Source organism: Ictalurus punctatus, chromosome 18, assembly GCF_001660625.3.
Source record: "Ictalurus punctatus breed USDA103 chromosome 18, Coco_2.0, whole genome shotgun sequence".
In the NCBI taxonomy this organism is placed as follows: domain Eukaryota; kingdom Metazoa; phylum Chordata; class Actinopteri; order Siluriformes; family Ictaluridae; genus Ictalurus; species Ictalurus punctatus.
Genome location: NC_030433.2, coordinates 8233633 through 8249752, shown reverse-complemented (window position 1 = coordinate 8249752; position 16120 = coordinate 8233633). Strand labels below are relative to the sequence as shown.

General features: G+C 42.3%; 1 protein-coding gene across 5 annotated transcripts in view; it reads right to left on the bottom strand.

The window, feature by feature from the left end:
• The window catches only part of nedd4l (NEDD4 like E3 ubiquitin protein ligase), a 64180-nt gene that overhangs the window by 25621 nt on the left and 22439 nt on the right, over positions 1-16120 (bottom strand). For 4 of the 5 annotated variants that reach the window (XM_017492556.3, XM_017492551.3, XM_017492553.3 and 1 more), the window contains 7 exons: positions 10076-10126; positions 5247-5308; positions 3208-3310; positions 2612-2772; positions 1620-1755; positions 1252-1452; positions 218-295 (listed from right to left, as the gene is read on the bottom strand). In XM_017492556.3, coding sequence (XP_017348045.2) covers positions 218-295; positions 1252-1452; positions 1620-1755; positions 2612-2772; positions 3208-3310; positions 5247-5308; positions 10076-10126 — 792 coding nt within the window. Of the gene's footprint in view, positions 1-217; positions 296-1251; positions 1453-1619; positions 1756-2611; positions 2773-3207; positions 3311-5246; positions 5309-10075; positions 10127-10491; positions 10543-16120 lie in introns of all 5 variants that reach the window. The other variant, XM_017492554.3, reaches the window with a different exon arrangement.

The window sequence follows — 16120 nt, the reverse complement described above, 5'->3', positions numbered from 1 at the left end:
CTGATTAAAGCCACTTGCCATGAGGAAGAACTGGAAAAGTGACACAGAGCATGTGCTTCAGGTTTAGCAGCATAAAATATATAAATAAACACAGAAGAGAAAGAGAGAGAGAGGGAGAGAGAGAGGGAGGGAGAGAGAGGTGGGTAAGTAAACTAATTGCCCCGTGCAGAGAGGAGTGGAAGAAAGAAATGAGGCGTGATGAAGGAAAGACACGTACCATAGGCGAGGGAGTCTGAGCCTGATCACTCACTCCATCAGTCATACTGGAGGAACGCAACCTGGATGACAGGAGAGACTGAGAGAGAGAGAGAGAGAGACAGAGAGAGAGACAGAGAGAGATCGATCAACCCATACCCTCTGACCATTACACCATTCCCTCAATCTCTCTAATGAATGTCCCTTTCTCCATCCATCTGTCCATTCCTCTATTCATGCACACATCTCTTCATATATCCAGCCCTCTGTCCAAATCACCAAATCAGTCAGTCCATCCATCCATCCCATCAATTTTACCAATCAATCACTTCATCACTCTATCTATCCCTCCATCCTCATCAGTAGTGTTAGCATGAGCCTGCAGTCGGATTAGCCATAATTAAAAAAAGAAAAGCAGGTGTAACCCATATAAATACTCCACTTAAGTCATACGCCACGGTTTAATCGTTAAATTCACTAACAAGCACAAAATCGGGATGAAAAAATGAAGCTACGTTTCTCCACGTCATCGGCTTTCGCTGCCCTAATTATTATTAATAACTGATGAGTAATTATAAATATAATATTGTTATATAATTATAAAATTATCTTAACGTACATGACGTTTTATACAAATATTTCTGTGAAATATATTCTTGAAAAACAGGTAAAAAAATGTAATTAATTAAATATATTTAACAGTAAAGGAATAGAAAAACTAAACAACTGCTAAATCATTGCAAAAAATACTTGTAATATTAAAATTATTCAAATTTAAATATAATTTAGCAAAAATCAGGATAGATTAATCGGTAAAATATAGATTTTAAAACTATAACTTTCATTTCTACTCAATCACAACTGAGAATAACAATTCAGCAGGTCAGTGTTAAAAGTAATGGCACCCTGTAAGTTCGACTGGACTCTGCTGTTCCATCTAAATCCATCCATATATCCCTCGCATATACACCTCTCCCTCATCCATCTATCATACCGCTATCCATCTACAGATTCCCCCCATCCATCCATCCATCCATCCTTCCCTCCTTCTCTCACCCCGGTGTTGTTCGCTCCACTCATTTCTCCGTTGGTGTTAGGCGTGAGTGACAGCCTCATGGTGATCTCCTCTGAAAACTCTGGAGTGCTGAACTGATGAATGGGTGTGGCAGAGGGGGCGGGGGCGGGGCCAGCCACAGCCTCACTCATCCCTGAGAAATCCTCTTCTGTGATAGGGTCCCAGGACTGGGAGGGGAGGGGCTAAATAAAAATTGCCCAATAATAAAAAGGAATGGTTTATTTATTTTTTTTGTTGTTCAGAAGAACTGTAAAATATCAAGATCAATCAAGAACATAGAGTACACTGCTTTTATAAAAAAAATATTTATAAACAAGGGACAAACAAGGGTGTCAAAGGTCAGTCTCACATCATCAAGGTCTCGGGGGTCGAGGTGTTCGTTCTCCAGGTCCTCGCTGATATGACGTCTGGAACGAAACACTCTGTGCGCTTCCTGGTTGATCTGACGCAGGTGATTATCGCTTTCCGTCTCGGATACCATGTCACTGCCAGACAGAGAGACACAACAAGCAGGAAATGACATCACACCTCTTCCTGAAACAATGCTAGTCAGCAGGATTTATTATTATTATTATTACTATTAACTCAAACAAAAACATGGATCTTTTCTCAGATTTTCACTCACTTCATTCATATTTACAGAAAAAAAACACTGCAAGCCAAAACACAGCATTTTTGATTCACTTCCTGCAGTGAGTCGACTTGGAGACGAATCCCTTGCTCAAGAGAGTTGACTCAGAAGCAAATCGACAGCACTTCAATCAGAACCTCCTAAAGAACCGCACTGAGGGGGAGAACGCACCCAGGTTCCACTCAATTGCACTTGAACGCTTTCAGAAATTAAAGTACTGTAAAACCTGTCTCCGACACAAGGAAGATATCCTGAGTAGTGCAACTGTGTAAGATTCTGGATCCTCAACAATGCCACAGACATCAGGGCATCAGGACAGAAGGGGCGCCAAAACTTTGTCAGTTCCCTAGGTGACGTGTATGAATGATGTTTAACCGACGCTTTATCTGTTAGTGTGAATTTGACAGGGAGCCCAAGAGAGAGATGAGTGAAACTGTTCGGCAATGCAAAGTGGGTGGGGCGAGTACAAATTTATGCAAATAAGGAGCGAGGTGACATGGCGATTACTGATAGGTGAGAGACGGAGGTGAACTTACTTATTGTTTCCCACCTGAGACACATAATTTGTGTCACTGCTTCCATGTCTACAGAACCGGTCGTTGTGATGGTACCCGTGAAACCATGGCAACCAACAGTAAACTGAAGATAGGATAAAGACTTGAGTGACGTACGTTAAGTGTGTGTGTGTGTGTGTGTTTGTGTGCGCATACACTGTGCTGGGTCTTTTCCACTGCGTGGTTCGGTTGTTGTGATTAACGTAATACGTCCGGCCGAGATTATCCACTTTCTCTTCCCAACCTGCCGGCAATGGAGGAAGGACCTGCTGAGAATGACGAGAACCGCCGTGATCTACCGAGTCCACCTCCCAACCCTGAGAGAGAGAGAGAGAGAGAGAGAGAGAGAGAGAGAGAGAGAGAGAGAGAGAGATCACTACAGACGAACGAAGAGATAATGAGAGACAGTGGGAGAAAGGGAGACATGGGGGGAGAGAGCGAGAGAGAGAGAGAGAGAGAGAGAGAGAGAGAGAGAGATAAAGAGATCACTACAGACGAACGAAGAGATAATGAGAGACAGTGGGAGAAAGGGAGACATGGGGGGAGAGAGCGAGAGAGAGAGAGAGAGAGAGAGAGAGAGAGAGAGAGAGATGAAGACAAAGAGATAGACAGATGGGGAGAGACATTAAGTGAGACCAGAGAGTGAGAGGGTGAAAGATGCAGAGAGTTAGAGAGACAGACGTAGAAAGAGAGAGAGAGAGAGAGAGAGAGAGAGAGAGAGAGAGAGAGAGAGAAAGAGAGAGAGCGCTCACCTCAGCCTCCTCCCTCATCTCGCCACTCTCTTCCTCCTGAGCACCGTTCTTCGGCAGGTACGCCATCTTCAGCCTCAGATAACCTTTCACCCTTGACTTATGACTGAACGAACACACACACACCCACACACACACCCACACACACACACACACACACACACACACACACACACACACACACACACACACAAGCAAGCACGAAAAATACAATAACAATCAGTGACAGAATGTAAAAAGTATTAAAGCAGCAACCAGTGCATGGAATAGCTAATTTTAGGGCCAGAAAAAAAAAAAAAAAAAAACAGAAGCCTGAAATTATGAAACTAATGAGATTCACCATATTTTAAACTCATAACCAACAATTTTTTAAGAGGTCTTTCAAACTATATGTTTATTACAGATCCAGAAACAACACAAACTACAAACTGTACCTTTAAAATATACACACACAAATATTAGCAACCAATCCAGATCCTATCCAGACTGTAACAAGAAAACAATCATCCGAATAGTCTGGGGATGTACTGTACGCAGAACATTTTAGGAGTTATTTAAAAACTACACAACAACAATTTTTTTTTTAATGTTCCTAAATTTATAGTTCTTTTAGGGGCCCAGGCACTTTAAATGAATAGTTTGGTTGCACAAAAGTGATTGAAAAGTTGTGTTAGGGTTTAAGTGTTACTAGTGTGGCCAACAAACTTACAGCTGCCAACTTCAAGATTCTGCACTACAACCGTTTGTAGCTTTCTTCTGTCTATGTTTATAGACAACACACACCGATCAGCTGTAACATTAAAACCACTTGTCTAATATTGTGCCTGCAAAACAGCTCTGAGTCATCGAGGCATGGACTCCACAAGACCTCTGAAGGTGTGCTGTGGTATCTGGCACCAAGACATTAGCAGCAGATAATTTAAGTCCTGTAAGTTGTGAGGTGGGACCTCCGTGGATCGGACTTGTTTATCCCACAGACGCTCGATCGGATTGAGATCTGGGAAATTCAGAGGTCGAGTCAACACCTTGAACTCTTTGTCATGTTCCTCAAACCGTTCCGAACAGTTTCTGCAGTGTGTCAGGGAGCATTATCCTGCTGAAAGAGGCCACTGCTATTAGGGAATTCCGTTACCATGAAGGGGTGTACTCGGTCTGCAGCACTGTTTAGGTAGGTGGTACGTCTCAAAGTAACATCCACATTAACTCCAGGATCCAGGGTTTCGCAGCAGAACCTTACCCAGAACATCACACTACATCTTCACATAGTGCATCTCTTCCCCAAGTAAGCGACGCACGTGCCTGTCCACATGATGTAAAAGAAAACATGACTCATCAGATCAGACCACCTTCTTCCATTGCTCCATGGTCCAGTTCTGATGCTCATGTTCCCATTGTAGGAGGTTTCAGTGGTGTTCCCATTGTAGGAGGTTTCAGCTCCATACGCAGCAAGCTGTGATGCTCTGTGTATTCAGACTCCTTTTTCAGCAGCTTGTGTTACAGTAGATCTTCTGTGGGATCAGACTGGACAAGCTAGCATTCGCTCCCCATGCACATCAATGAGTCTTGGGCACCCATGACCCTGTCGGCGGGTCACCGGTTCTCCTTCCTTGGACCACCTTTGCTAGGTACTAATCGCTGCATTCTGGGAACACCCCACAAGTCCTACTGTTTTGGAGATGCTCTGACCCAGTCGTCTAGACGTCACAATTTGGTCCTTGCCAAAGTCGCTCAGATCCTTACACTTTGCCATTCCTGCTACCACATCGAGAACTTAGAGAACTGACTGTTCACCTGCTGCCTAATAAATATATCCCACCCCTTTACAGGTGCCAATGTATCGAGATAATCAATGTTATTCACTTCACCTGTCAGTGGCTTTAATGTTATGGCTGATCGGTATAAACCGGAGGCTATATGCTTCCATCACTTGTTAGCTACTCGTTTGTGGATGCAATCCAAACATTTTGGTTGATTGACCATATTTTGTGTTAAACAAAATCCAAAAAAACCAAAACAAACAAAACAAAACAGAAAACACTGACCTTCTTGGCCTGAGGAGGAAGTCTTTAAATGTGTATGGCCGCTCCATCGCCGGATCCTCTGTCTGCGAACAAACCAAAACAGACTCAAAGTAAATAAAGAAAGCAACAGCCTCAGCTCTATCACACTGCAAAGCTGTGAACATCTGAGCGTTGGTGAGTGAGTCAGGGAAAGCAGTTAGAGGCTGAACACCATGGCGAACTTCCAGAGTCCTGCTTACGTAATCAACATCTCCTGTTACATATTCCATGCAGGCCACAGGTTGTAGCTCTACAGAACAGCAGCTGCTATTAGTGGCTCCACAAGAATCAACGGCATCAGCAAATCTGCCAGAGACCAAGAATGTACATAAACAAGGAAAATTTAACCAAAAAAAAAAAAAAAAAAGAAGGATTTCAGAATCTGAGACTGGAAACTGCATCTACTGAAAGCTCTGAGAAACCCATCAGCTTTAGCAGTATAACTGCTTCGAGGAGATCAGCTCATTATATCATCTGTTCCTCTTTATTTACTCATTTAAAGCTGGATTTCCCGAGACTTGGTGCACCCAGCACCTGGCAGAGGATGTTAGATAGCAGTCAGATTAAACGTGAGGTGTGGACAGCCTGGAAAAAAACAACAAAAAACCAGCACCGTTCTAGGAAGCAGCTACGTGTCTGAAGTGCCACTCACATCCGCGAGATAAATCCCAGTATTTCCTTAAAAGATCCTATCAGACTAGTCTGGGACATAAGTGGCCAATTTCAACGGTTTCTTCCACTTCGTATCTTTATCTTTCCGTGGTAGAACTATCCATATCCAGTACACAACCGATTAGGAAACACACCAAAAACACCCCAAAAGAAGTGTGTCTGCTGTTGACGTGACACTGAAGAGCATCAGCAGTCCAGCCTCATGAACGAGTACAGATTAGTTTTAATATCAGTTCTGAATTAGTCGAAGACTAGCTTTAGCAAAGAACCAGGATTATTTTTTTAAATTAGCTTTTATACAATACTAAGATTGGTTATACTACGGATCCAGGACCAGCTTTAGCATCGGTCCAGGAGATCAGTCCAGGACGAGAGTTTCTAGCTTTAAAATATATTTACACAAGATTAGCTTTAATTTAGGGCTAGTGCTAGCTTTAATATAGATCCAGGATTAGTTCAGGATGAGCTTTCCTAGCTTTAATATAGAAACAGGATCAATTTTAAACACAGGCTCAGGATTAGCTTTAATATCATTTAAATGTATGTCTAGAATTTGCTTTAATATGTACTAAGCCAGCACAGGTCCAGGATTCCATTTTACGGTGGTCTAAGATTAATTTCAACATAAGTCATGCACAAGTCCAGCCCCTTTTTTAAAGCATGGGCTTAGGACCAACTAATAACAATTTGTCCAGAATTAGTCCAGGACTAGCTTTAATACACATCAGATCAGCTTTAATAAAAAGGTCCAGGACTGGCGTTAATGCTGGTGCAGTATTAGTCCAGGACTGGCGTTAATGCTGGTGCAGTATTAGTCCAGGACTGGCGTTAATGCTGGTGCAGTATTAGCCCAGGACTGGCGTTAATGCTGGTCCAGTATTAGTCCAGGACTGGCGTTAATGCTGGTGCAGTATTAGTCCAGGACTGGCGTTAATGCTGGTGCAGTATTAGTCCAGGACTGGCGTTAATGCTGGTCCAGTATTAGTCCAGGACTGGCGTTAATGCTGGTCCAGTATTAGTCCAGGACTGGCGTTAATGCTGGTGCAGTATTAGTCCAGGACTGGCGTTAATGCTGGTCCAGTATTAGTCCAGGACTGGCGTTAATGCTGGTCCAGTATTAGTCCAGGACTGGCGTTAATGCTGGTGCAGTATTAGTCCAGGACTGGCGTTAATGCTGGTGCAGTATTAGTCCAGGACTGGCGTTAATGCTGGTCCAGTATTAGTCCAGGACTGGCGTTAATGCTGGTCCAGTATTAGTCCAGGACTAGCTTTATTAGCCTAGCCTATGACTAGCTGTATTTTGGCTCCTGTACTAATTCGGGAGCAGGATGAGTTCAGGTACTACAAGGTCAACACGATACCACGGGCTAGTTAAAAGGACGTCTACACAGTTCCCCCGCCTCCAAGTTTATCGCACCTCTGTGCATGCTAGTTCGACAGCAGGTAGATATTGTTAGCCTTAGGTTAGCATGCGCCCCTGCCTCATGTGACTAACCCCCATATTCATATATGCATATCCAGTGCGTTAAACCTGATATGAAATATTTCAAAACAAATTAAATAGCGTAACAAAAGATTCAAAAACAGCTTAAAAAAATGAACATCCCTCATTTATACAACTATATTTGTGTTACGTTCAGACATTTTAAGAATTTTTAAAGACCCACAGACACTCTGGATAAACCCAGAACTAATACGAGTCCAGTTCTAAACCCTTGACCCTTGCTAAACCCCCTCTGAACTAGCTTTACATGGTTTAGGGATTACATAACATGTGGGAAGTGTGGGATTAGCGCTAATATACACCCAGACGTCTAGCACAAGGTTGAAGAGGGTCCCGAGATCATAAGCTATTCGTAAATGAGAGGAAGTGAGTAAGTCAGGTGACGTGAAAGAGTGAGTGTGCAGAACACGCTTCAGCTTGTAATTATACGTGGCGTTTGTCTGGGATTTAGCTGAAAGCCCACAGCTGCACCCGCTACCACTGAAGACGTTGTGTAATGAGTGATGACAGACACAGAGATTCTGTTTCATAGCTTTGGATTTGATAACGTTAGTCACAATGCTCGCTTAACACAAACATCCTGTAATGTGTTTTAATTTTAACTACAAAACAGCAACAATTCTCTCTATCTCTGTATCTAGTATGTGAGAAAGGAACAGCGGGGTTTGCTTTGAATTGATACTTTTTTTTTGTTGCCCAGGTTCATCTAATAGGGATACCACTGTAACCAATCAGCTCACAGATCCTGCCCCCAATAATACCACTGCAACCAATCAGATCCTGCCCCAAATAATACCACTGCAACCAATCAGATCTCAGATCCTGCCCCCCAGTAATACCACTGCAACCAATCAGATCACACATCCTGACCCAACAGTACCACTGTAACCAATCAGATCAGAGATCCTGCAGCTCCCATCTTCCAATAACCGATCAGACATCAGTTCCAGCCCCCTCAATGCCCCTACAACTAACTGGACCTCAGTTCCCACCCCGATACCAATTTAACCGATCGGACCTTAGTTCCCGTCTATAACACCAAAGCTTTCTAGAACTATTTACAGTTTTACAGACTGATGATCAAAATACCAACTGAGGTTTTTGGCAGAGTTTAAACTTCGTTATAAATTTGTATGTTTTCAATTTTTTTAATCACAATTCATAAAAATACATATTTATGTGCAGTGACACATGTACATGGCAAACATCGGATATAGGGATTGGTCCGGAATTCCCGTATTATAAATTTATAAATATAAATTTTTTACTACCTACTAAACTGGAAACTGTTGTGTTTATACTAGAGATGTCACGAGAACCGATACTTCGGTACCAACATTCTTAAAACGTGACGGTACTTGTTTTTCTGCAGTAGCATTAGCACCGTTTGTAACGAAAGTACCGAGTACCGAGGTTGAGATTCTTCCGGAGCTGAAGGGGGCAGCAAATACGCGCAAGTGTTTTAGTCGGTCCACAAGAGGTGAAGAAGAAGAGGAACGCCTACAAGCACACGGGAAAAACTACAGAAGTTTAGCTTAGCTTAACAAGTTTAGCTCCACCCCGACTCGTTGAGAGGAAAGCTAGTATCGGTTTCCGGTGTGCAACCGATGCTATCCTTCATTTCAAACCAAGCAAGGAAACACCTGGAATTTGGCGAACACCTGAAAGACGGTCCCTATATTATATTTGTTTGAGGCAGCTGGCATTGTGGCCGTGAAAACAGCTAACGTTATGCTCCATGTAATGTTAGCGATAGCCAGTTATTTGTTAACGACGCTAACGCACTGCAGTGTTATAAACTACCTCCTAATGGGCCAGCATGCATCGCCATTCAGCCCGTGTCCTGTCAGCTAAATGTAGATTAATGTCACTAATAATTATTCACATGTTCATGCTTATGATAAATCGTTTTGGCCTGCCACCATATCAGTGAATTTAAACTAACGCTTGCATTCAGAGTATAAGGGGTGTGTGCGTGTGTGCATGTGTGTGCGTGCCTGTGTGTGTGTTTTGTATGTGTATGTGTGCATGCACGCGTTTAGGAGTGCACCTCCGGAGACTCATTGTCGGACAGTGTTTGATAACTACAATACCCTCCCCCATCTCCCTCTCTCTCCCCCTCTTTTTGCCAGTATCAGCCAGAGGAGGATGTCATCCAGGAGAGTTTTTAAATTTTTTAAATTTTATTTTATTTTTATACCACACCGTGGTATCGACTTTGTCATCAAGTATCGTGTACTTTTGGTGGTATCGGTACCGACTACTAGATTTTTGGTATCCTGACATCCCTAGTTTATACTGTATACTAAAAAACTTTTGATGACAAAATCACAATGAAAAGGCCTTGTTTTGCCTAGCTTGACTAAAGCTCTGTGTGTGTGTGTGTGTGTGTGTGTGTGTGTGTGTGTGCGCGTGTTTACTATGGCTTGTTGTTCGGTTTAGTGCTATTTTTCCGTCGTTAGCTGAAGAGGGACACCCTCCTTAACTGGCCCACATGTTTACATTTCAAACACAACCCCCTGTTTCCACTCCCTACAGGGAGAGGGGCTTCGGAGGTTCATGTTTTCAGGAAAGTCGTCCGTGAGGGCATTCCAAGTAAAACACACACACAAACACTCTTATACAAAGAACTTACCGGCAAGTAATTCAGAGGCACATCCACCTGTCCCAGGAAGTCATCTCTAGTCTGTGTGAATCAGAGGAAAAACAGAATTAGCACTTGAATTTGGAGGGACTCATCACACACACACACACACGCGACCCAGAGAGAAAAACCAGCTACGATCTGAAGAATGGAGGAAAAGAAAGAAGAAAGGGGAGAGTGAGTGAGCAAGGGAGAGAGAGAGAGAGAGAGAGAGAGAGACCCAGTTTACGATTACTCCAGTGAGGAAGAGACGAGGATGTAAAAGGGAAAAGGTCAAAGGTTCAGTGGGTCAGGGGTCGTGTTTCAGTCACCGCGTGAAGCCTCGGCTCGCACCCTGAAAGCCACACAGTGAAACTAATCTATGCTGCGTGTCCAGTTACGCTAACTCTGCTCATAGGCTCATTTACCTGTCCGAAGTGTAAAAGCCCATTCCTGTGTCGATCAAGACCAGAGTGAGCCTGCATGTGGAATAAACTGGTTGAAACAACAACAACAACAACAACAACAACAACAACAACAACAACACACACTCGAGCATCGCGGTTTTCACCCTGTTTATACCAGGGATTTTCGAATAAAATTTGTTCAGCTACCCAAAAGTCCTGTTTTTAGATTATTCCTCGTCACACCGTATGAGATCCTAATAAAATTCTATAAACAGACTGGATGATAGCGCGTGCTCTCCGTGACAGAATATACCATGAAGATCCTCAAACGATAGATCTGCGATTAAAGTAAATTGCTACGTATAACGCTGCTTAAGTCATCGATCACCTGGCCGTCGGTTTGTGTGGAAACCCGGCTGGCATAAACACAAACGTTTAAGGTGAACTTGAGATACTGATGAGTAGAGGTCGATCCGATTGATCGGTTTTGCTGATCGTGAAAAATTCCACGGGATAGTGTTTCTCGGTTGCGGAGCAGCTGTGAAGCGTCCGCTGTCGTTATACGGTACAAGAACGGCCTCTAGAGGCGAAATAAAACCCATCACTGACCAATTTCGTCATGTTATTTGAAGTGTTTTTAATTGATTTTGGACGACTCTATTTGTTATTTGGAGCGCTACTTTTTTGGTTCAGTTTGGATGCATGTTATTTATTTACTTTAATAATTATTAATAGCTAAAATATATTAATAGTTATACATGTATTGCATTTTTTTAAAAGTACAGTAAATTTTCATGGTACAGTCAGTACTGTTTATTTTTGTAATAAAGCTACACTCCGAGTGTTATACTTTCATTCAGTATCAATATTAAACACTATGGTTGATTAATCGGTTATTGGCAAGGGTTAGGTTTAGACGCCCAACCGGTCCACCTCTAATAACGGGATTTTTTCTACCCATTAGCGTTTACGCTTAACATTTCGGCTTCGTTTATGTTTCGCCATCATCATATCAGTAGCCGTCCCGTGAGTTTGGCGTCCTCCTGTTGGCTGATTTTTACATGAACGTCAGAGCTGTGCTCGCGCCCTTCGTCCATCTTTGTTCGCAGCGAAATAAAACTGGCATTGTGAGTTCTAAGACCGCGGATCTTGACTCGCGTCCGAGTAATTACCATAATATAATTTAAGGTGTGCGATGTTTGCCAGGCAAAAAAATTAAACAGTGCAAAATCAGAAGTTTTGTGTCCTTTCCTCTCAAACACGTACTGAAGCCTCGTCGAGAGAATTACGAGCCGACTTACAATCAGTTGTTGTTTTTCACTCGAGTCGTTCTCAAATGCTCGGTTTTACTTCCATTGCTCGTTAGCTACTTGTAGCTTCAGAGCCAAATTAATGAAGTGTCAGAAACTTCAGATACCGAACACGTCTCAGTCGATTCCACCCCACCCACCCCGCAAACCGTTTCAGGTTCCGTCATCACATCTGTACAACATGGCCCGGTCCGAGATGTAAGAACATTATGGAAATTAGACTGAAATTCCTGACAAAACACTGATTTGTTCGAAGCGTTTGGAAATGAAGATATGATGCAGCGAGCTGCTCAGCGTCAACACTCAAGCTGTTTTATTTTTTCTCTAGTGAACTCTGATCTGGATGAGTTTTGTCAGAAAATCTGCGACGTTCAGCCCATGTTCTGCACTTTGTTTTTCCAGCTCGCTTGACATTTAAACCAAAGTCCAGTGTGTTAACGAGAACACAGAGACTCTGTACGGCTCTAAAGAACGGCCTACAGTCTCCGCTGAGAGACACAGAGAGATAGAGAGAAGGAGAGAGTGTGAGTCACCGAGTGTGGAGATAATACAGATCATCCACAACATTTTCCTTCAGTTTCAGCAACCGATACAGAGTAAAGCTGATGATTCACTGGTCACGTATAGTGTACACAAAACCTCAGAGATCCAAAAAATGCCAGCAAATCATACGACACCAATGGGGAAACTCCTTCATTCCTCCTTAGGGGGCTTTCCACAGATTCTTATAGCCATAGTAATCACTGCACAACAGGAAGTAAGAAGGAAAGCCTCTAGAGCTAAGGAGGATAATTAAGGTTTTGGAAATTATTTCCTACAGAATTGACCTCTGCTTCCGAACCAGTCATATTGGACAAGAGCACAAACACCAAACTTTCTTTACATTTTAAAAATTTTGTTTTTAAAAAAAAAATCCCTCACAAACCTACAAAGTGGGTTAAATTCAGGTCAGATGACCGATTCCATTCGTAAACACAGAAATAATCGAACGTTTTGAAATGCAAACTCAGCTAGAAGTGCAGAACAGAAATTTAGCATGTACCATCAAGGCTAAATAAAACTCATTTCCAGAGATGCTAGAAGATAAAATTAGTCTAGTAAAATTTAAAAAAATAGGACAAATATAGCTAAGAAACAAATGAGGTTATTTTCTGAGCAGCATCTGCAGGAGCGAACCATCATCATTGTAGTAGTAGTCCTCATTTGTACATACACAATCTTACAGTCCCCTCTGAAATGTTTGGAACAGCAGGGACAATTAATTTGTTTTTGTTCGTGTTTGAGATCAAAAAACTTATATGAGATGATAGATCAGTATTTCGGCTTTTCTTTCCTCGTATTTACATCTAGAAGTGTTAAAAAACTTAGAACGTGGCACCATTTGTTTGCACCCACCCATTACTGGAACATGTGACTGACAGGTGTTACTTCTTGCCCAGGTGTGACCTGTAAAATTGATGGTATAAAGATTTAATAGTTCTGAATGTCTACTCTTGGTCTGAACCCAGGGTTTCACCTGTGAAGACTACATTTGTTGTTAAAAACGATAAACCAACATGAAGATCAGAGAACTGTCTATGGGAGAAAAGCGAGCCATTTTGAAGCTGCGAAAAGAAGGAAAATCTATCAGAGGCATTGCGTATAGCCAATACAGCAATTTGAAATGTCCTGAAAAAGAAGGAAACCACTGGTGTACTGAGCGACAAGACATGGAACGGGTCAGCCAAGGGAAAAAAACGCAGCTGATGACAGAACATTGTGAGAGCTGTGAAGAAAAACAAAAAAACTAACAGTCAATGACATCAACAACCTCCACAGGGCAGGGGTGAAGGTATCACAAGCCATCGTTCAAAGTAGAATTCGAGAGCAGAAATATAGAGCCTGTACCGCAAGATGCAAACCACTCATCGGCAGCAAGAATCGGGAAACCAGACTGGAATTCGCAAAAAAATACAGAGATGATCCACAACATTTCTGGAACCAAGATGAACCTCTACCAAAGTGACGGAAAAGCCAAAGTGTGGAGAAAGAAAGGATCTGCTCATGATCCAAACCATACAAACTCATCTGTGAAACATGGTGGAGGTAGCGTCATGACTGCTTCTGGAACATTCTCACTAATCATTATTGATAATGGAACTCATGATGGTAGCAGCAGAATCAATTCAGAAGTCTACAGGAACAATCTATCGATGAGTCTCAGACTTGAAGTAGTTACTGCAAGCAAGGGATATGCAACCAATATAATATAACAAGCGTTATTCACTTTAAATTACTTTCTCTGTTCCTATACTTTTGCTCACCAATAAATTGGGAGGTCTGCTACCAAAGGTACCATGTTTTAAGTTGTTCAACACGTCTAGACGTAAATATCAGGAAACGAAAGCTGAAATTATGACCTATCGCCTCATTCACTTTTTGATCTCAAACCCAAATGTCTTCAACATATAGCGGGGAAAAAAACACAGAACTGACGTTGCTGTTCCGATACTTTTGGAGGGCGCTGTATTTCCCCAAATACCTTCCTTCCCCTACGGTGTCTGGAAGCGTTCGATCACCGAGGACACCTGAAAGTCTTGGCAGAATGTCAGGGAAGTTCCTAAAGCGTAGCAGTTTTTAGCACGCCTTTTGGTAGAAGAAGTGGTGGCTTAGCGGTTAAGGATCTGGGTTACTGATCGGAAGGTCGGGGGTTCAAGCCCCAGCACTGCCAAGCTGTCAACTTGAGCAAGGCCCTCTCTGCTCCAGGGGCGCTGTATCATGGCTGACCCTGTGCTCTGACCAGTTCCTGACAGGCTGAGGTATGCAAAGAAAAGAATTTCACACACCCCCTAAATTATATAGGCTCGGTCTTAAAGACACACCCACCTGCTGGCGATGCCATTCAGAAGATGGTGACACTCCCATGTTTTTTGGGGGTGTCATAAGATCCAAGAGTTTTGGTGGAAGGTGCAGAGCTTTGTATGTGAGGTGTTGAACACTCAGATCTCGTTCTGCCCTAGACTCCCTATTTTGGGAGATGGAGAGGTCACAAAATTGGAGGATAGGTACAAAAAAGATTGGGTTTTGACCAGTGTGATGATTGGTAGACAGGTTATTTTAAGGGGATGGAAATCAGATGGAGCGCCCTCGTTTCCAGAGTGGTGTATGGAGATGGGGAGGGTGGCTGCCTTTGAGGAGGCGTCGAGCAGAAGGATTGGAGTTGGGAATTCCTTTAGGAAGAAATGGAGCAGTTATTTGGCGTTTTTGGGGGACTCTCGAGGAGGGGCAGTGGAGAGTATAATTTAGAGTTTAGTCTATGATTATACTTGATTATTGTATTTATTTATTTATTTAATTGTGTGTATTTTAATTTACTTTTATTTTTTTGGATATGTGAGTTTATATTCTATTGACCACAGGAGTGTTCGTGGGGGGACCAGGTGGGAGGTTGGTAGGGGGAGGGGTTATAGTGAGGATTTATGTTAAAATAGTTTGATTCATTATATATGTTGTTTGTCTATTTGTGTTAACTTGTGAATCAATAAAAGTGTTAATTACAAAATTTTAAAAAAAGGAAAAAAAAAAAAAAAGAAAGAAAAGAATTTCACTGTGCTCTACTGTATATTTGACCAATAAAGACTCATCAAGAAGCCAGAGAAGATACCACAGCACTGTCTGACTCTTGATTCGGATTAGTTGAAAGCTGCTTATTCATTTCTAGCTGCAAATCACCGGGTTTATATTAATGTCATTTCTATGGTAATAGCTCATGGGACTTGGTCGGTGGACGCTCCGCATAAACGCATTACAAAACACCTTGCAATCGGTGAATAAGTGACAACAGGAACTTTGCTTCATGACACCACTCCGTCAACGATTATTTTCCTATAAGAGCACGAAACAGAGCGCTTTACTCCATGAAGACTTCACTCTGACCTTTAACCCTTTAAAATAATAAGTAAGAACACACCTGTAGTCCATGAGATCCCAGCGGAGGAAATAGGATCGTTACGGACATTTGATTCAGCTGATGCAAATAACGTGGGAATTCCCAGATACCTCGCTTCCAGTAACCTCTTTTTCTCCTCATATGAAAACAACACTTTCTTATGATCGTGAAACATACAGCAAGGTTGCGACACCGAGCGACGAAAAATGTCATTTACAAAGCAAAATACTCTTAACTCTCAAGTAAAACACAAAAGGTCAACGAGAAGCACATTAGAAATCCATCACAGTCATTAAAGAAACCAGCGGGTTTGGAGCCGAGATTTAGTTTTAATATTTGAGGTTGGCGTAACCGTTTTCATACAAAGGAGCATTGTCAAGACTTGGATATATTCAGCAAACATCTCGAAACC